At 40.6% G+C, this 22,407-nt stretch overlaps 1 protein-coding gene across 3 annotated transcripts in view; it reads right to left on the reverse strand.

The window, feature by feature from the left end:
* The window catches only part of LOC126236167 (activating signal cointegrator 1 complex subunit 2), a 174,710-nt gene that overhangs the window by 139,907 nt on the left and 12,396 nt on the right, over positions 1–22,407 (reverse strand). For all 3 annotated transcript variants that reach the window (XM_049945262.1, XM_049945261.1, XM_049945263.1), the window contains exon 2: positions 13,887–13,961. In XM_049945262.1, the coding sequence (XP_049801219.1) occupies positions 13,887–13,961 (75 nt within the window). The remainder of the gene's footprint in view (positions 1–13,886; positions 13,962–22,407) is intronic.

Here is a 22,407-nt window from a genome sequence, read left to right on the forward strand (position 1 = left end):
TACCATTTTTATTATTACATTGCAAAGCCACTCTAAAAAAAAAAAATCTTATTCTCTAATGCTGAACTGACCTTTCAAAGCCCTGAAAATCATCATCTCATCTCTGTTCTTCTTCCTCTTCATCGTCATCTTTATCCTCTTCATATATAAGATGATCTTCACTGCCATCAAGACTTATTTATGCAGCACTTCTTGAAAGATTTTACTAACTGTTTTATCCACTGACACACTTGTTTGATTTTAGGTCCTTTTAAAGTTCTCTCAGCACGAATTCATGTTGGGTTTCATCCCTCTCTCATATACACTATAAATGGGTTATTTATTAATTGCAATTGTGAAGTAAGTTCTCCCAGAATAACAACTATCTCTGTATTTTCCTGTCTCGGTGTCTCTTTCACAGAATTTTCCAAATGACTACTAAACTAATCTAGCACAAAGAGAGAACTCTTCTTCAGCAATGTACCTTTCCTTCCCTCACACACTCTGTTAATCCATTATTTCGTACCAGCCTCATCCACCCAACCCTTGTCAAGGCTTTGGCCCTGTTTTGGCTTTGAAAATGATTACTGAGTTAAGTTTAGTACCATCAGCAAAGCAAGAAAGGACAACAGTGTAGTAAATTTTTTCATGTCCAGTTGTTTTTATAGTTAAAGTTTTAGCACCTTTCATGGCAACAGTTCTGTTACTCAGCACATCAAATGCCAGAGGAGTTTCATCCATATTCGCTCTCTGGCCTAGTTCCACCTTGGTTTTCTTTCAGTGTTGAATAATAAAGTGATTGAAAAATAATATCTTCTCTTTGTACCCTTGTGGCATTTTCTGAGATATTTTGTTTTTTTTTGTTTGCATGTGCAGTCCATGACACTTTATAACCCTATAGCACCAACCAACTCCACTCTTAAAGTCTGTTAAGTTCCACTGTAGCGCTAGTTTACAAGACTGTATTTGAATCACTTTTGTGATACATCATAGGCTAGACAGTGTTCTAAGTTTGTGATGGTGGGGCGGGAGGGAGACAATGTTAGGAAGATTGTGAATCCCCGCAACTCATGTTCGCTGCATTAGTGCTCTGCTGCTGCCAGTTGAATCCAATGTGGCAGATAAAGAGAGTTTTCCTGTGGCATCAATATACGGCCATTTTTAAGACTGGCGAGAATTTTAAATCAAACTCTGGACATTATTATATTAATTATGAGTAAATGACAGTTGAATTGGAGGCAATTTTTCGAATAAAAAGTGTACCTTCTGGTCTGTAAAATACGGTATGTTGTATACGTAAGCGGGCAATGTCACAGGAAGAAGGCTAGTTGCAACTAAAACTCAAGACGTGCTACAGCTCTGGGATAAATAACCTTCAGCTGTGTCGTAGACCAAGATAATGCTTTTGTGTGTGTGTGTGTGTGTGTGTGTGTGTGTGTGTGTTCTCTAATGAAGAATACATATTTATAAGGTGAGCTATTTTACCCTTTTTTGTATGTCTATTCACAGCTAAACCTCTCCATTCTGCAGTGGCTGGTTATATTTACTAATCCAACCACTTTTATTCTGTCCACGATTACCCAATGCACTATTAATGTCTCTATTACACTAGGTCATTGTCACATTCCTTTCTTATCTCTTGGAATCTGGCAGAGAACTTCCCTGATCCATCTACAATCCATTCATGAGGTTGCAAGTGCCACTTGCTTTATAGTCATGATTACAGCTTCCACTCCAGTCTATTCCCTGACTCATCTGTCTGTTTTCTTGCCTTTCCTGGTAATCCCCAAAATGCAGCTTTCCATCCAGTGAGAATTTAGTGTTATTGCTCTTACTACCACCTAAATGACACCAACATATTTTCTTGTTCTTGTTCTCCATGGATAATAATTACAGAAGTGTAGTTTTTTGCTAACTACAGTGCAATAGTTGTGTAGCTTCATCTCTTGTTGCAATCCACTTGCTTAGTCAGTCTTCTCTGCTTGACTTGGTGTATTATTTTCCATTGTTACATAGTTCTACATAATGTGGAAGAGAGAGGGACTGTGCCTGTCATGTGTGGGCCCTAGGGGAATTGGTTGACATTAGGGAACAGCTAAAAGCTTCACTAGCCACGGTCAACGGCCTTTGTCCTACTGCCCTGGTCTGGAGTGATACCGGGCACTTGTGATGAAAGCTGTGGCACCTCTGGAATTCCTTGGAAGCTCTGATGTCAGTGTGTTCTCCCATTTGCAAGATCGCGTCACTTTGTCCTCACTCCAAGTGTCGATGCTGGGAAGTGAGTCGCAGGTCTATCTGTGAGTAGAAGGCCATATGGCTGTCCCATTATGCCTTAGCAACAAATGTGGTGCTCACTGTTGATAGCATATCTGATTCATCTTGGGTTACGTTATCTGTTGGGCGTGTGGCCAATTTTCCTGTCAATTTCAGAGAGGCTCATAGAGTGGGCATCACGGCCACTGGGAGATCCAATACTATGTGTGCCATAGAGCTCCTCATTGAAATAGCTGGTGGCATATTGTCAAGGAAGGCAAGGGTTACTCATGATGTTTATTGACAAATCTCTTAAAATATGTAGCAGAATATCTGCCATTAGCTGCTGAATGCAATGAGTGTACCAAGCTGTAGGCTGCAGTCCATGTCGGTACGAATTATGCTTGGTTTCTTAGTCCATTCTTGACTCCTTTAGATGGCTGCCTGATATGGTAGAAGCATATTGAGTGTAAACAGTTCACAACATGCAGCAACACATCCAGCATCAGTCACATTCTTCCAATTTGGAACTAAGCAGAGAGCTTAAATCAGATCCTAAGATGATCTTGGATTTGATTTCTTGAGATCTGCTGTCACAGATGGACTTTTACAGCATCCCCCTCATCTCTTTAAATGGTCAAGAGTGTGCTACACAGTTATTGATTCCTTGCATACCAGAGTACTTGATATGTGCACGCACGGGTATTTCTATGTTACAGAAAGCCCTTCATAGGTTCAGTGATGAATTACTGGCTGCAGTCAAAGACAGACTTCTGGGAGGCATACGATACAATATCATATATCATATTGTCTCTCAGTGAACAAAATACGGGCTCACATAATATCAGACCAGCTTTGTGAATGTATTCAGAACTTCCTAGTACACAGAATTCAACAGAGTGTTCTCATCAGGTTGAAATCATCTGATGAAAAACTATCTTCAAGGAGTACCTCAAGACAGTACCACAGAACCATTTGATTCACTACATATGTAAACAATCTGGTGGATAATGTATCAATATATCTCTCTGGAAGTCAGAACACCTAAAAGCTGAGAGATGCAGAAAAACCTGCAGCAGATTTACACTTGGTGCAGGGAGTGGTGCTCGACTTTCAAAATAAACAGATGTAGCATACTGCACATACCCAGGCAGGACTCACTACTGCTCAGTTACACTAATGACAACATATCACTGGAAAGGATGACAATCTTAAAATATCTAGGGTATCTATCTGCAATGACCTAAAGTGAGGCCATCACATAAAACAAGTTGTACGAAAACCCAACACCAAGCTGACAATCAATGGAAGAATCCCAAGGAAATGTAATTCATCCACCAAAGAAACGGCTTACAAATCACTTGTTTGATCAATTCCTGAATAGTGATTAGCAGTATGACACCTCACCAAGTAGAATTAATAGAGAAGACGGAGTCAATCCAATGAGGAGAAGTATATTTCATCATAGGTTTATTTAGTAAGCAAGAGAACTTTATAAAGATTTTTATCAAACTTACTGTCATTTTACACATGCACCATTTTGTTTAGAACAGGAAAGGCATGAAAAGGTAAATGTACTGTGCACCACACACTTTAAGGCACATTGCGAAGAGCTTTCCATTATAACTTTCAGTTTTTGAATGGTGTTTGTGTTAAGAAACCCAAGTCTCGCTTTTGTTAAGTAAAAACTGGTAGTATACATTGTTTGTGGACTTCACATTTCACACACACTGGAAGCTTTGTTTCGAAAATCCTATTTAATTTATTAAAGGATCTCGCAGTCATTTTTACTCATCTGATTATTTCTTTTGTTGTCCATCTGGTTGTCATTTTGAATGGTTCTAAATACTAAAATTATCAACTGATTCAATGACTTCACTGTCGCTTGGTACAATTTTCTCTTTATGTGTTCATACTACATCATTTTTGTCTTATTATATGTGCCCTTCAGGTCTACTTTCTACTTCATATAGGATGTTCTACACTCATTACTGAAGTTTATCTGTCAGATGCAAACAGCACAATGTTATCCATAATGTACACAGTTCATATTTTCGCATAAAACATGTATTTCTTTGACATATTCCTGTTTTAGGGATCTCTAGACTTCCTCTATGGCCACTGAGGATAATTTGAATTGTATTGAATCTCCTTCATGATCATTTCTGAATTCACCACTATCGTATTACTGCATAATTGGTGTTTTAGAACTGGCATATACCTTAGTACGATACTGCAAATTTAATCAATGACTTATTTCCCGGAAGCAGTTAGTACAAATTTTGTTGAAATAGAGACAAAAGCTCTCTCAATATCCATGAATCCTAGTGTAAGTGGCACTTCATAGTCATTATTCAATTCTATAATTCTGTTAATGATGAGAAAACTGTTGACTGTGCTACGTTCACTCCTCATGCCAGCTTGTTCCTTTGCCTTATTAAAATCTAATACTTTTCTACATCATAGATGATAATTTTAGTGAGTATCTTGTTGATTACAGAGAGGAGGTTGAAAATCATACAGAAACTTTTATCTTACCTGTCCCTTTTCCTGTTCTATTGGACATATTTTCCCGATGGCGACTGTACGGACTAGTAGTACACTCCCTATGGTATGCACTTGAGATCAGCTACACGTAACACAAGCTTGTACTGTCACCAGCACCTCTCCAGGCCACCCAGGCCACCATGGGAGAGGCACGAAAACAGTCAGCCAACAAAAGCAGCTCACAGCATTGTTGTCGACATCATCTCACACAGCCATCACAGTAACACGTGATGCCAGATTCAGCAATGCCATCATAGGCACCAATTTTTCCTTTCACAGGTCACAGGCCTGTCGATTGTCGCACCAGTATACTTCCACCAGGTATAAAGGACGCCACCCAGCCAATCAGAACCAGTTCACATTGGGAGTTGCTCCAGGACATGGGCTGACCTCATTCTGTCACTCCCTCAATCAGAGCTCCCTTTGCCCCAGCACAGTCGTTCACTCTGACCTGCACCCAAGTCTTCCCTCCACCCCTCGTCCGAGTTCTCGAAGCTGAGCATGATGCCAGCCATAACTGCAGCCTGTCATTGCTTAACTCACCATCACTTCACATACGTGACCTACCCGACAAAGCTCATCACTCCACATTGTCTGCACCAACCAAGCTAACTCCGACCGGTTATGAGCTTCCGCCTCAGTGGGATGTCCTCCTCAGTGTCTTCCGAGCTCTTCCCCCTCTCCACAGGTATGGCCACACCAACGATACCCTGGTATGAACTCTGTCAGTGTAATTCTTGTGACTATCAGTGGATTGGAACCAAGTAGTGGCAATTCAAGTCTAAATGACCATTTTGTTGTGTTCAGTTTATCAGTGAAAATAAAGTTCATTTATCCTTGATAACTGAGCACATTAATTGACAGGCTCTCTCAGTAATGACACAAAACTGTGCAACAAAGGAGTGGATTTCTTCCTGCCAGTGACAGACTTTTTCACGCTCTGCTTGCTCACCAAGTTTAGTTAAACATTTTCATGCACTACTTAGGGAGGTTGGTGATTTTTTTTCTTTCTCATTGCACAGATGTGTCTCATTTCTTTACAGACTCGGTGCCTACCACAGTATTGGTGGGACTGCTGCTGCTGCAGCAACGGAACAACAAATTTCTGCAGAAGCTAACCTGCTTGCATCTCCTGGGCAACGTCATTGCCATAGATTACAGCCGTGCCCATCAGCAGCCTACTGATGTCCCACCAGCCCATCAGCAGTTGGTCAAGAACATCAGCTCTTCATCACTGTACCACTCGCCCATTACTTCCATCCTAGCTCACCAGCACCTGGCTGACGTCTGACCTGCGAATCAACAGCTGGCTGACACTCTCGGCTTTCTACAGACATTCGACAGCCCCACCACCCTCCCGGCCAAGCCCATCAGCTTCCTGCCAATGCCCACTGGCCTGCCACCTTACAGTGTAGTCCACAACATTCTGCCAATGTCACACAGCCCTGTTGCTGCCATCTCCTTTGTAGCAAGCGCTGTTGCCACCCTGGTGTCAGGGTAGGCATGCCTTCTCCTCTGGCACCCCAAATGCAGCTTGTAGGTTCAAATGAGTCCCTGGACACCACTTAAACTGGCCCTGTCACTGTATTGGTGTCAGGTCGAATGGCTGCTGAGACAACTCCTCCTCTGTCACCCCTGACGGGTTCCAATGGCTCTCCAGCCCGGGTTCCGGCAAGTCCCCAGCCACTGTCTCTGCCACTGTCACGGCTTCCACTGCCACTGGCACAGCCTCCCCACCATCGCCACAGCTGCTCTTGATACCGCCATTACATCCACCATTCCTGCAGTTTCATTTTCTGCGTCACTTCCTCCTTCCATTTCTATTTTTTCACCTCATGCCATACTGCACTCCCAATCCCATCACCATTGCCATCTCCCAGTGCCGGATTGCCATCCTCAATGATGACCTTGCCCATCTGTTGTTTTCAGGTCCCTGATTGTTGTGCCTTTCCTGCTGGCCACATCAGTGCCACATCATATGGCTGGTTGGCATTGTCGCATCTTGGGCGGCTGCTGTCAATCGGGCATCGCCTCTCATCGGCCACTGCACTTGCTGATGCTAGCTTCACCACCTCTTCTTGTTGTAATCAATGGTATTGACATAGGACCTACAATTTATCAATACAAGCATGTACTGCAGGCTGACGCTCTCCAGCCTAATGGCGACACCACCATCGGAGAGGCAGGATAACAATCTGAGTTTGACAAACACACAGTATCATCATCATCATCATCATCGTCATCTCCCATTGCCAACACAGCAACATGTGGCACCAGCTATTCTGCAAACAGCGATACTACTGTGAGGACTGATTAATCCTCCACACACCATGTGCCTGTTGATTGTTGTAGCAGCATCCTTGTGCTGAGCAGCTATAAAGTATGTCTTCTCCCCAGCGCAGTCATTCCCTCTGCACCGCATCCAAGTCTTCACTCTGCATCTCGTCCAAGTTCTCCGTGCTGGGCTTAGTGCTGAGAACACCTCTGACCTGTCAGAGTGTAACCAGATTATGCCAACCATGTCTGCAGACTATCCAATGGAGATCATCTTTCCATATCAACCATACCAACCACACTATATCTGTCTAGTTAAGAACTTCTTTCTTATTGGGACCTGTGTCCTGAACCATCTTCAAGCTGTACCACTCTCCAAAGATATGGCCATAATGATTTCATAGTTGTACAAGCTCTTCCAGTGTGTTGCCTGTGACTGATTCAAGTCTGAATGACTGTTTTGTTGTATTCTTACCTGGGGCACATTAATTGGCATGCCTCTCTTGACCACAAAACAAAACTCCCAATTCTATAGTGGTTAACTCACATCTGATCATGCAGTCTGTCAGACATGTGGACACAATATTGCCAACACATTGTTAACAGTCATTACCAAGACACTGTTTTGGCAGGATCCTGGCAGCAATGAAACCAAAAAAGTTTGGTCCTCCTCTGATTGCGAAGTCTTTGTCACTAGTCGCCACTTCAAACCCGAATGCCAGTGCACCATTTACTATGAACAGCAGTACTGGAATCACTTCTTATGCAGCAACTCCTGTATGATTCAGAATGAGCCACATTACAGACCAAAAGACTAAATAAAATGTATGGGCTACATTGAGCTGTCTTTCTCAGTTGGAGATTGTCTTACCAAACACTATTGGGCAGGCACCTCTAGTAAATATTAGTACTGATGGCCTACAGCTGGTTTTGAGTTATTGAACCCATCGGCTTAGATGATCTTCGTGATATACTCAGACATCTCTATGGAACATATTGGTTTCAGGGTCTAAATGCCCCCCAGGACCTCACTGCGAAGTAAAATAATTACAGCAGTGTCACAGTTTGAGGAATTTCCTTTTCCACACACATTTTGTACACAATTTTGCAATTTCCTTTTGTATTGCTTTGTCAATCTTCAACAGTTTCTACTGAAACTAGTCCCATACATATCTGCAAATGAAATTATCCTGCAGAGGTTTGATTAATGGGAAAACAAATTTGGACGAAAAGATTCTGTTAAATGTGCTGCTTGCATGAAGACCGCTTAAAATTCTTGTACCAATATTACTGCAGGTTTCTGGGATATTAAATTTGCCTGCAACCTGTATACCATTGTTTCCCACATGATGACATGAAAATTGTATAAAGAAACTGGAATGGCATTGTATTTATTATTTAATTACTCACACAATGTTACAATGGGGTCACATTTCTTGAAATGTGAATAGTAGATTAAAATATTTTATAACTGTGTGACTGAGTGGCTGTGTTTAACAGAGTTCTCTCTTTCACTCATTGCCCCAGTAACCATTCATTATGACGGAAAAAACGTTAAAATTACATGCTTTGATAATTTATTACTTTCAATCAAGCATTTTAAATGAGATTTTCAATCATTTAGACGTCATATTTCAGAATACGCCATTCAAACATTCATTACACAATATAGGATCTAGTGTTATGTGCACAAACCACAAAAATCAAAACTTTAGAAGTTACAGTAAGGGATTGAGAAATATTCTACTAGATGCTATTTCACTAATTCCTGCACTATTTAATCCCTACTACATAGTTTTATCCAATTAGCTAAGGACATATGTATCATTGTTTTACAGGGTGTCTCTGAATACCCTTCAAAAGGTTAACTACAATATCAATATCTCTAACTTCATACAACATATTTAAACTGACTCTTCAAAAACTGTTAACTGTCAGTACATTCATAATGGGAAGTGCTTGATATGATGCTGAAAATATAGCTACTCAGTCAGTACATACTGGCACAATATGTCATCACGGTAATACATCTCAATTCTACTGCTCTGTACTCATTCATCAGTACAGTCCAGATTTGCAAGTATTCTTTTCTTTGCTCCTATGCACTTGAAAAGCGTAAATGTTCATGAACTATGTTGCTAGCATTGATTAATTTCATTTTATCATCACATATATTCCTACAATTATGTTTCTATGTGTTTTAGATATATTTGTGCACAAAATTACATGTATTAATGCTTTTTTTTTTTTAGCCTTAACCTATGTTCACACTGAGGGATTTGTCGTGGACGTTTTTACCTGCCACAACCTATGGAGAGAAGTATCTAGGTGCACGTCCATCGCAACCTAGTTCAGGGACATGTGCCCAGCAAAAGTAGCCAACGTGAGTTTTCTTACTGGCGACTTGTAGCCAGTCAGTTTCATGGAATATGGCATCTGAAGCAGAACTTCTATTTTTTGTGTTAGCGCTGTTAATATAATTGTAAAAAGGGAGAATACTCTGAGAAAGGAAAATGTAGGTAGTGGGTGTATAACTTTCACTGGAAACGGTACAGTCTTGGAACTTACAGTTCAGTGGTGAGTGACCTAAAAGTTCAAGACAAAGGTTAATTCAAAAATTTTATTTGTAATATATGATAGACTTTGGAGTATTAAATATGACAATTCAATACTACACATTATACTACACATTAAAAGACACATATTTTCCAGAAGTTGTAACCCCTGGTGATGACTTGCCATTATATTACACTTTTTAGATATTGGAGATTCCTACAGCTCCTTAATGCACATGCAAAGGATGTTCATACCTAAAATCAACAAAATACTACTAAAAGCTTGCCAGCCTATAATAAAGATGCTTCAAAGAAAAATTAAGGTAGGAAATTGTTATCTTCATTGCTCTTTTATTTCAAATTAATTACTATAAATTACAATACATAAAACAGATTGAAGAAATTCTACATTCTCCGATTATGAAAACCAAATACTATGCAGTTCCCCAACTAGCATCTATCTTTGGCTTTTCAGATAAAGATTTGAATAGTAAAATTCAATTCTCCTTGGTTAAAATGTAGACTTTTCCGGCTGCCCTCATTTATATTAATCACAAGTCAAAAGTCTAATTCTGCTATTGCACTTGCATTTGCCAAAGACTCACTGTCAAATTCTTCAAGTTCCTCAACTCTTGTTTCAAAAATCAAGTCTTTTATCCTGTGTGTGTGTGTGTGTGTGTGTGTGTGTGTGTGTGTGTGTGGCGTGCGCACGTGCGTGCGTGCGTGCCTGTGTGTGTGTGTGTGTGTGTGTGTGTGTGTGTGTGCGCGCGCGCATGTGTGTGTGTGTGCGCGCGCATGTGTGTGTGTGTGCGCGCGCATGTGTGTGTGTGTGCGCGCGCATGTGTGTGCGTGCGTGCGCATGTGTGTGCGTGCGTGCGCGCGTGCGTGTCAGTCCTCTATTTTTGACAACGGCCTTACTGGCCAAAAGCTAGTCTTTTTGTTGGGCCTATCTGCGACTCAGCATCTCAACTATATGGTGAGTAGCAACCTCCCTTTTCATAATATTGTTAGGTGTGGTCTTATCTATATAAATATACGCTGTACGTTTGCTAGTTTCAACTAATGAGGCAAAAGCAAATTGTCAAAAGAACGCTGCTACAAATTTCAAAATGTCCTTCTACATGTTCTCCCATACAACAATTTTGCATGTAAACTATTAAAACAGAAATCACTTCCAGTGGGTTTCGAACTCGGGACCTTTAGTATGAAGACCTGATGTTCTACCAATTCAGGTATCAGAGTTCTTCGCATTCAGAGCTCGCAGATATGCTTTTTCTATACTCTGCAGTTCTGGCGTTACTCTTAATTACCATTTACACGTGTTCTACTGGACGACAGCACACAGCATGAACTAAATCAGTGTTTTGGTTTATGATCTATTGACACACAACGTTTGGAAGCAATCTGGAGTTTTGGGTGTTAGTGTCAAAAGGTAGTTCTGTGATAAGTATCATATTCATCAAAAAAGGCTTTTTTTCCATGCACAACCTTTCACTGTTATGTAAGTAAACATTTGTGATAATCATATAAAATAAATATGCTCTAGCTTACCTCAAATGTGGATAAACTCAATCTCGGTTAGCTTACATTATCCTGGATGAGCAGTGAATCACAGACATACCACTTCAATACCTGACCCTGAAGTCTTCAGGGATGAACATTTGTAAAATTCACAGAGAAAATATCACCTTTGGTTGTGAATTTTACTGTCCAATTCTTTATTCAAAAAACCAAATGAAGATACGAGTTCGTTAACTGCATCTGATTTGGGGTTTTTATAATTGGGGAATGTAGGATTCCATAATGAACATCTTTTGCAAAATTCTTTGCTTAGTTTCACAATATTACTTTTTGTCCACAACACCAGAGGTCTGCCTCTGAACTGAAAGCACATGCTCAGTAGAAAATGTATCAAGGACCTGTGCTGTGTTTTCGAAGCTCAAATGGATACAGGCACATGTGGCAGAACAGAGTATTTCTTGGAAATCTAGTGTCGGTGTCATAGGCACTTGTTGCAGGAACCTGCAACTTGTGCCAGATCCCATTGGTTACACATAACGAGCACAAGTCCATACGACAAATCACTCAGTGGGGACATAGCTTTAATTATAATTCCCCAAACTCTCAGTAGCCCTTTCCCTTTGGAAAATATTCTAATCCAAACTACATAAAAGATGAAGACAGGAATTAAATAATCTGTAAAAATCATGTTCTAGTGCTGTAATTGCACTCTGATTTGGATTATGGAAGGCATGCTTCTACTCAATTTTCTACATATTTTTACCTATTTTAATTTTACATGTTCATATCTCATTAAATACCTGGGCTCTCTACACATTAGTAATGCTCACACTGTTAAGGCTGTGATAGCAACTGTGACTATGGGTTGTACAAGGAATGTTAAGAAAGGTAATAAGATATTTGTGCTTAGGAAGAGTAACGGGATATAGATTGCAGAGTATCTGAGTAGCCAGCATCAAATATTCAGTGATGAGGACAAAGATATTGAGTACAAACAGAAAAAATTCAAAAGCATTGTTCAATATATGAGACAAGTATGTTCTGAGCAATGTCTTAAGGGATGGGAAAGGCCACCATGGTTTAATAGCTGTGTTAGCAAACTGCTCTGTAAACAAAGAGAACTTCACCACAGATACAAGAGAAGTCAAAAACTGGCTGACAAAGAAAGCTGAACAAAGTGAAAATGAGCACAAGGAGAGCAATGGGAGAAGCATTCAATGACTTGAAAAGTAAAATTTTGTCAACCGATCTGAGTAAAAAACCTAAGAAGTTTCGTGGTCTTATCAATAATCGGTTCGAAATCACCTATTCATTCACTCAGGGATCATGCTGGAACCAAAACAGAAGATACAGAGATAAATACTGAATTTGGTCTTCTGAAATGGTTTCGCTGGAAAAGATCTTGACATAGTCCCTCCTTTAGATCATCAAATGAAATCGAAATAGCAGATACTGAGATAGCCGATCGCAGAATAGAAAAGCAACTACAATTGCTTCGTAGTGGAAAGGCATCAGCATCACATGAAATGCCAGTAAGGTTCTACAAAGATTATGCAAAATAACTTGCTTTCCTAGCAGCAGTTTACCACAGACTGCTGGAGCAATGAAGGGTATCTAGCAACTGGGGGAAAAAAAAAAGGTCACATCATTCCCACTTTCAAGAAGGGCTGCAGGACAGATGCACACAATATGACACATTTTAAGCTCAAGAACAATGGCATTTTTGGATAATGAAAATCTCATCTATAAAAATCAATATGAAATCTGCAAACAGAGATCTTGCAAAACTCAGCTTGTTCTGTTCCTCCATGAGACCCATAGTGCTGTAGACAGTGGTGCTCAGGTTGATTATGTGTTCCTTGACTTTAGGAAGGCAACCAACACCATCCCGAAAGGACGTTTAGTGAAAAAGGTACGAGCCAATCACATATTGGATCATATTTGTGACTGGACTCAAGACTGCCTTGCAGACAGAACTCATCATGTCACTCTTTAACAGAACAAAATCACCAGGTGTAAAGGTAATTTCTGAAGTACCATGAGGAAGAGTGGAGGACTGTTGTTGTTTGGTTTAGATAAATGATCTAGTAGAAAGCATCGGATGCTCTTTAAGACTGTGTACAGATGATGTGGTTGTCTATAACAAAGTAGCAGTGCCATAGTATGGATTTGCAGAATGGCCTGCGGAGGACTGAAGAGGGGAGCAGACTCTAGCAGTTGATTCTAATTGTAAATAAATGTAACATATTGTACATACATAGGAAACTCATCCGTGAAGGAAGCAGCTTACGAGGTGCTTGTTCGACTGATTCTTGAGTATTGTTCATCGATATGGGTTCCTTATAGGTAGGAACTAATAGAAGAGATAGAGAAGATTTAATGAAGAGCGGCACGTTTCATTGCAGGATCATGTAGATGGTGCGTGAGTGTTGCTGAGATGCTCACCAAACCCCATTGGCAGACATTACAAGTGTTGTGGATCCTGGAGAGGTTTACTACTGAAATTTTGAGAGAGCACTTTCCAGGAAATGTCTGATGACATACTGCTTTCTCCCACATACATTTTGTGTAACGACCATGAAAATTCGAGAAATTAGAGCCAATACAGAGGCCTACCGACAATCATTCTTCCCAGATGCCATTCTGTAGTGGAACAGGGTAGGGTGATCAGTTGGAGCTACTCTCTGCCGCATACCAGTAGGTGGCTTTTAAAGTGTGATGTAGGTCTGAAAAAATAAAACTAATATAAGTACTTACCAATGCTGGAACCATTTTTCTGGTCCCATCCTTAAACACAGGGATCTTCAATTCATCTAGTGGTAAAGTATCATTCTGTGAACACAAATAGTACAAAGAAATTAAAACTGTTGTTCGACTGGTAAAATACATAACCTACATAACTGCCAAAAGGTCAACAATTATCAAAATAACGATATTGTGCCTGATAAGTCACTATCCTTTCATAATTTCACATCTTACACTGAACAAATTGAGTCATTGTATTTCAGAGATATTTAATAAAATCTTCATAAGTTTCTTTAATTGTTCATAACAACACACACTACATTGTAGAAGTATTGCATTCATCATTGACATGCATGTGGCCAATGTGCTATCAAATAGTGAGAGTGATTTGGATATGTCAAGAAGTCACATGGAAATAATTTGAACAGATATGATGCTTACTTAATTTAACACTATTTCAGCAGGCTGCTGGGGAAAGTTGGGTTTGGGGTGTCGGGATGGTGGTGGGATGGCGGGGCACAAGTGTAGCCTTCCATCAGGTAGGATAGAGACTTTAAGAGGAAAGTGTAACTATCTCATTCCTAGAAACTGAGGAATTAACTTCTGACTACGCACATAAAAACAGCTTTAGTTGGGTCAACCCCTGATTACATCAATGCAATTTGGCCTTTGAATCATGTGCTGGTTAGAGATAACGAGATTTAACTTCACATACTAAGATGGGACAGCCTTATACTTCAACAATATCAAGGCTAAAGCTGAACTAAGACCATTCTAAAACTTCCATTAAAAAAAGTAAAGCCATCATAAATACAAAGATTAGTTTGAACACCATAGTTACTAAGCATGGACCTGTTGGAGGTAGTACACCACTCGACCTTGGAACTGACTTATCAAACCAGTTACAGGAGGACCTACAGTTTAACACGGACTGTAAGGCACGGCTCAACTTGGAATTTTTCACATCAACCAACATTCCCTTATGGATAGCAAACTAAGGATCTTCAGCACTGTTTATGACATTAACCCAAGTAATTGGAGAAAAGCTTTTATTAAAAAATGGCATTCATTTGACTGTTTTCTTATACCTGGAAGTCATTATGCCTACCAATATTCTAACAGGCTGCAATAAATAATCAACAAAATGGTCAGAACCATTACAAGTGCTCTACACTTGTTTTCTGAGAACATCTGGAAAACAGAAAATATGCCAGAAGAGTGAAAAATAGCATTAATACACCCACTACATAAAACGAGAGACAAACTTTAAATGCTAACTATTACAGAAAAGTGTCACTTGCCAGTTGCATACAAAAAATGGGGCGATTATTAATGAGTCATGGATTTTGACGTCATAAAGTTTCAAACATATAATGCCCACCCATTTGTAGTAAAAAAATGGAAAGAGAATGTCCCAAAGTTTTGTTTATGTCACTGCAGGTTTAATTGCCATCAACCATATCAAACACAGATATGCCAAAGGCTCAGCAGGCATATACATGATTCGCAGAAAACAATTTTTAAGTCTCAATCTCACACTTAATCCCCCATGAACCATGGACCTTGCCATTGGTGGGGAGGCTTGGGTGCCTCAGCGATACAGATAGCCGTACCGTAGGTGCAACCACAACAGATGGGTATCTGTTGAGAGGCCAGACAAACATGTGGTTCCTGAAGGGGGCAACAGCCTTTTCAGTAGTTGCAGGGGCAACAGTCTGGATGAATAACTGATCTGGCCTTGTAAGACTAACCGAAACGGCCTTGCTGTGCTGGTGCTGCGAATGGCTGAAAGCAAGGGGAAACTACAGCCGTAATATTTCCCGAGGGCATGCAGCTTTACTGTATGGTAAATGATGATGGCATCCTGCTGGGTAAAACATTCCCCTATTTGGATTTCCGGGCGGGGACTACTCAGGAGGACATCATTATCAGGAGAAACAAAACTGGCGTTCTACGGGTCAGAGCGTGGAATAGCAGATTCCTTAATTGGACAGGTAGGTTAGAAAATTTAAAAAGGGAAATGGATAGGTTAAAGTTAGATGTAGTGCGAATTAGTGAAGTTTGGTAGCAGGAGGTACAAGTTTTCTGATCAGGTGACTGCAAGGTTATAAGATAGATACGAAGCCCACGACTACCACAGTAGTATAAGTTTATATACCAACTAGCTCCACAGATGACGAAGACAATGATGAAAAGTACGATGAGATAAAAGAAACTATTCAAATAGTGAAAGGAGATGAAAATTTAATAGTCATGGGTGACTGGAATTCAATACTAGGAAAAGGAAGAGAAGGAAACGTAGCAGGTGAATATGGAATGGGGGTAAGGAATGACAGAGGAATCTGCCTGGTAGAATTTTGCACAGAGCATAACTTAATCATAGCTAACACTTGTTCCAAGAATCATAAAAGAGGGTTGTGTACATGGAAGAATCCTGGAGATACTGACAGGATTCAGATAGATTATATAATGGTAAGACAGAGATTTAGGAGCCAGGGTCTAAATTGTAAGACATTTCCAGGGGCAGATGTGGACTCTGACCACACTCTATTGGTTATGAACTGTAGATTAAAACTGAAGAAACTGCAAAAAGGTGGAAATTTAAGGAGATGGGACCTGGATAAACTGAAAGAACCAGAGGTTGTAGAGAGTTTCAGAGAGAGCATTACAGAACAATTGACAAGGGAAAGAAATAATGTAGAAGAAGAATGGGTAGCTTTGAGAGATGAAATAGTCAAGGCAACGAAGGAACAAATAGGTAAAAAGATGAGGGCTAGTAGAAATCCTTGGGTAACAGAAGAGATAATGAATTCAATTGATGAAAGGAGGAAATAGAAAATTCAGTAAATGAAGCAGGCGAAAAGGAATACAAACGTCTCAAAAATGAGATCAACAGGAAGTGCAAAATGGCTAGAGGACAAATGTAAGGATGTAGAGGCGTATATTAGTAGGGGTAAGATAGATACTGCCTACAGGAAAGTTAAAGAGACCTTTGGAGAAAAGAGAACCACTTGCATGAATATCAAGAGCTCAGGTGGAAACCCAGTTCTAAGCAAAGAAGGGAACGCAGAAAGGTGGAAGGAGTATATACAGGGTCTATATAACGGCGATGTTCTTGAGGACAATATTATGGAAATGGAAGGGGATGTAAATGAAGATGAAATGGGAGATATGATACTGCGTGAAGAGTTTGACAGAGCACTGAAAGACCTAAGTCGAAACAAGGCCCGGGAGTAGACAACATTCCATTAGAACTACTGATAGCCTTGGGAGAGCCAGTCATGACAAAACTCTACCATCTGGTGAGCAAGATGTATGAGACAGGCAAAATTCCCTCAGACTTCAAGAAGAATATAATAATTCCAATCCCAAAGAAAGCAGGTGTTGACAGATGTGAAAATTACCGAACTATCAGTTTAATAAGTCACAGCTGCAAAATACTAACACGAATTCTTTACAGACGAATGGAAAAACTAGTAGAAGCTGACCTCGGGGAAGATCTGTTTGGATTCCATAGAAATGTTGGAACACGTGAGGCAATACTCACCCTGCGACTTATCTTAGAAGAAAGATTAAGGAAAGGCAAACCTACATTTCTAGCATTTGTAGACATAGAGAAAGCTTTTGACAATGTTGACTGGAATACTGTCTTCCAAATTCTTAAGGTGGCAGGGGTAAAATACAGGGAGCGAAAGGCTATTTACAATTTGTACAGAAATCAGATGGCAGTTATAAGAGTTGAGGGACATGAAATGGAAGCAGTGGTTGGGAAGGGAGTGAGACAGGGTTGTAGCCTTACCCGATGCTATTCAATATGTATATTGAGCAAGCAGTAAAGGAAACAAAAGAAAAGTTCGGAGTAGGTATTAAAATCCATGGAGAAGAAATAAAAACTTTTGAGGTTTGTCGATGACATTGTAATTCTGTCAGAAACAGCAAAGGACTTGGAAGAGTAGTTGAACGGAATGGACAGTGTCTTGAAAGGAGGATATAAGATGAACATCAACAAAAGCAAAACAAAGATAATGGAATGGAGTCGAATTAAATCGGGTGATGCTGAGGGAATTAGATTAGAAATTGAGACACTCAAAGTAGTAAAGGAGTTTTGCTATTTGGGGAGCAAAATAACTGATGATAGTCTTAGTAGAGAGAATATAAAATGTAGACTGGCAATGGCAAGGAAAGCGTTTCTGAAGAAGAGAAATTTGTTAACATCAAGTATTGATTTAAGTGTTAGGAAGCCGTTTCTGAAAGTATTTGTATGGAGTGTAGCCATGTATGGAAGTTAAACGTGGATGATAAATAGTTTAGACAAGAAGAGAATACAAGCTTTCGAAATGTGGTGCTCCAGAAGAATGCTGAAGATTAGATGGGTAGATCACATAACTAATGAGGAGGTATTGAATAGAATTGGGGAGAAGAGGAGTTTGTGGCACAACTTGACTAGAAGAAGGGATCGGTTGGTAGGACATGTTATGAGACATCGAGGGATCACCAATTTAGTACTGGAGGGCAGCGTGGAGGGTAAAAACCGTAGAGGGAGACCAAGAGATGAGTACACTAAGCAGATTCATAAGGATGTAGGCTGCAGTAAGTACTGGGAGATGAAGAAGCTTGCACAGGATAGAGTAGCATGGAGAGCTGCATCAAACCAGTCTCAGGACTGAAGACCACAACAACAACATGAAGATGATGGCTACTTAAGCCATCGAAATATCATATTACAAAGACGAATGCACCCAGCTGGACACACTGAGAAGACTTCAATCGATTCTTCTGGAAAGCTTAAGATTACACTTTAGATAAATTACACTGGAGTCAAATACATAATTAATTAATGAAGTTCAGTATTATATCAAAAAATAATTCAAATGAGAAAACAAATACATTATGAGACAGACTTTCTGGCCAGTACTTTAGGAGGTGAAATGTATAGTCCCGCCGATAAACATTTAAAAACGTAGAAGGGACACACTATCCAGTTTTTGGAACTAACAACTCCTTTGTCAGGGAGGAGAGGGGGATACATTAGGGAAGGTTAAAAAGAATGGTATGTCACTTGAATCCCAAGATAAGAAAGAGCCAACTTCAATAAGTATAAGCACAGATAAAGATATAGGAAGATATGTGAGATAGGTAGGAACTGCTTTGTACATGAGCAATGTCATCTAGCTAACATAAATTTTCAATGCATGAACCTACAAAAACACACAATATCTAGAAGGAATGGATAAAGAGCCATGTTTCTAACTTTCTTTTGAAATGGTACAAAGTCAGAATTTATGACAGATAAGAACATGCGGAACATCTCTGTACATGAGTTCATAATTTCACTCAGAACCCTCACATAGGGACAGAAAGCCTAAACGATAATTAAGTACTATGACACGAGAGTAAAAATTCCAGGAACCACCTTTAGGTCGACACCTATAAAGCAATGAATGCTAAACTCAGTTTCTCAGTTAACTTATCTATATCGTAACTTCACTTTACCAAGTTATCCAAGTTTGAACCGAGAAATTTTTCATACAGTGTTTAATTTAACAGAGAAGCATTAATGTTAATGCTAGTGTTAATATGTAACTTTTGATGGTGTCTTTGTAGTGTAAAGATTTAAACTGTTTGCTGTAAACCAGATGCAGGCCTGTTCAGCTGAGCCATGTACGATAAGGTTGAGTTTGGCTCTTTCATTGGTACACTTGTCTCATCAATAAATGCAACAGCTTTTGAACCACCCATTGAAGTTATTGGGAGATCTTTCACTAGGTTAAGATTGAGAGCATACCCAGTACTGATTACTCTGAGACACCATGTTATGTTTCCGTAATTTGAGATTAGTTTCATTCCCGTAACAAAGTTTGTTTCATTCCCGTAACAAAGTTTGTCAGTGTGTGTGTCTACTTTCTCAAAGGAAACATATTATTTTGACAAGGATAATTTTGTGATCCACACACTCCAAGGCTTCGACAAGGTGACAAAATATCCCAATAGGACATTTTTCTTGTATAACTCAGCAAGACATCATAGGTGAGGTCTTGTTCGGCTATCTCTGTGGAGAATCCTTTACAAGAGCTAAAGTAAGAGACAGTTAATAAGTTCTACTCACTCTGTCATTAAAAGTGCTTGTGCAGATTACAAACATATTTTAATGGTAGTTCTATGAAATCTGAGCATTACAGAAGTGCCTGATTCTACCTGCCTGCTATGATCCATGACGTCATCAAGATGGCAGACACCCATACTTCCAGCATACACAATACACCAACTACAACGTCATTTCATACATGCATGAACAAACATAACGAGACACTAGAATAGTTCACTCCAGCAATAAAATAAAATTAACTGGACAACCGTGGGAAGTAGGGGTTTTATGCCAGGGACGAGCTAAATATATCACAATTAGGAAAAACAGCACCATCACAAAACAAATATTATCCACAAAATCAAACAAAAAATTCTCAACCTACAACACAAATCTACACACACGAATCGTAACTGCCACCTGCTTCATGTCTGCTGTGCAGCGAGATACCTTAATTTAAGTATTAACTGTATTTTTCTTACTTGTCACTTCTTCTTCCATGTGTGTTTCCTTTTAGGAAGCTTTAATTGTTGAGTGCTAGTAATAGTGTTCCATAGATTTCGTGTTTGTTTTGAATACAGTCAGAGTCCCTTTAGTCAGCCACAGTGCCAGTAGTGCTAGTGTTTGTTTTGAATACAGTACAGAGACAAGTAGTGCTATTTTCATTGTTTTCTACAAGAAGTGGCTAGCAATCACAGTTTAGTCAACAATCAGCTGCCTTTAGTGAATTAGCAGTCTAGTTAAAAGCTGATTAACTCTCTACAGTAAATTGATTCCTTAGGATGGATAGGATGTGTAACTGCTGTGTACGGACACAGGAGGAGCTGGCCACTGTTCGCGAACAGCTGAGCGTGTTGATGGCCGCGGTCAGCCGTCTTCAGGCTGCTGCCTCGGAGTGTATCGGCAGTGGGGAGTCTGGTGCGTCGCATGGTACACCCCAGGTGTTACATGCTTTACCCACTGTCCCTGCTGTCGAGACATCTTCACGGGTACCGGGCGTGGTTGGGCCACCCTCTCCCCAAGGGGAGTGGCGAGTTCAGCGGCGTTCGCAGCGCACGAGGCGGAGGGTAAATATGGAGGCTGGCCTTGTGGCATCGCCCGCTCTGCCTGTGAGTGGACATGTGGCTGCTCCTTCAGAAAGGTCCGAGCAGGCACACGGGGAGAGGGGTTTATTAGTTATTGGGAGCTCCAACGTTAGGCGGGTGATGGAGCCCCTTAGGGAAATAGCGGAAAGGTCGGGGAAGAAGGCCAGTGTTCACTCTCTGTCTGCTTGCCGGGGGGTCTCATCCGAGATGTGGAGGAGGCCCTGCCGGCGGCGATAGAGAGCACTGGGTGCACCCGACTGCAAATTGTTGCTCATGTCGGCACCAATGACTCCTGCCGTCTGGGTTCAGAGGTCATCCTCAGTTCGTACAGGCGGTTGGCGGAATTGGTGAAGGCGGAAAGCCTCGCTCGCGGGGTGGAATCAGAGCTAACTATTTGTAGTATCGTTCCCAGAACCTCTGTTTTGGAGCCGAGTGGAAGGACTAAACCAGAGGCTCAGACGATTCTGCGGAGATCTGGGGTGCAAATTTCTCGACCTCCGCTATCGGGTGGAGAAATGTAGGGTCCCCCTGAATAGGTCAGGCGTGCACTACACGCCGGAAGCAGCTACAAGGGTAGCGGAGTACATGTGGAGTGCACATGGGGGTTTTTTAGGTTAGAGAGTTCCCTCCCTAGGCCCGACAAGACGCCTCCTGAGACGCGGCAAGGTAGGAGTAGGCAAAATGCAACAGGGAATAACAATATTAATGTGCTAATAGTAAACTGCAGGAGCATCTACAGAAAGGTCCCTGAACTGCTCTCATTAATAAACGGTCACAATGCCCATATAGTACTAGGGACAGAAAGTTGGCTGATACCAGATGTAAACAGTAATGAAATCCTAAACTCAGATTGGAATGTATACCGCAGAGACAGGCTGGACAGTGAAGGGGGAGGCGTGTTTATAGTGATAAGAAGTGCAATAGTATCGAAGGAAATTGACGGAGATCTGAAATGTGAAATGATTTGGGTGAAGGTCACGGTTAAAGCAGGCTTAGACATGGTAATTTGATGTCTCTAAAGGCCCCCTGGCTCAGCAGCTGTTGTGGCTGAGCACCTGAAGGAAAATTTGGAAAATATTTCGAGTAGATTTCCCCACCATGTTATAGTTCTGGGTGGAGATTTTAATTTGCCGGATATAGACTGGGAGGCTCAAACGTTCATAACGGGTGGCAGGGACAAAGAATCCAGTGAAATTTTTTTAAGTGCTTTATCTGAAAACTACCTTGAGCAGTTAAACAGAGAACCGACTCGTGGCGATAACAGACCCAAATTATTTGAAATAGTTAACGCAGAACAGGGAATCAGCGATCATAAAGCTGTTACAGCATCGATGATTTCAGCCGTAAATAGAAATATTAAAAA

Source organism: Schistocerca nitens, chromosome 2 (assembly GCF_023898315.1).
Source record: "Schistocerca nitens isolate TAMUIC-IGC-003100 chromosome 2, iqSchNite1.1, whole genome shotgun sequence".
Classification (NCBI taxonomy): Eukaryota; Metazoa; Arthropoda; class Insecta; order Orthoptera; family Acrididae; genus Schistocerca; species Schistocerca nitens.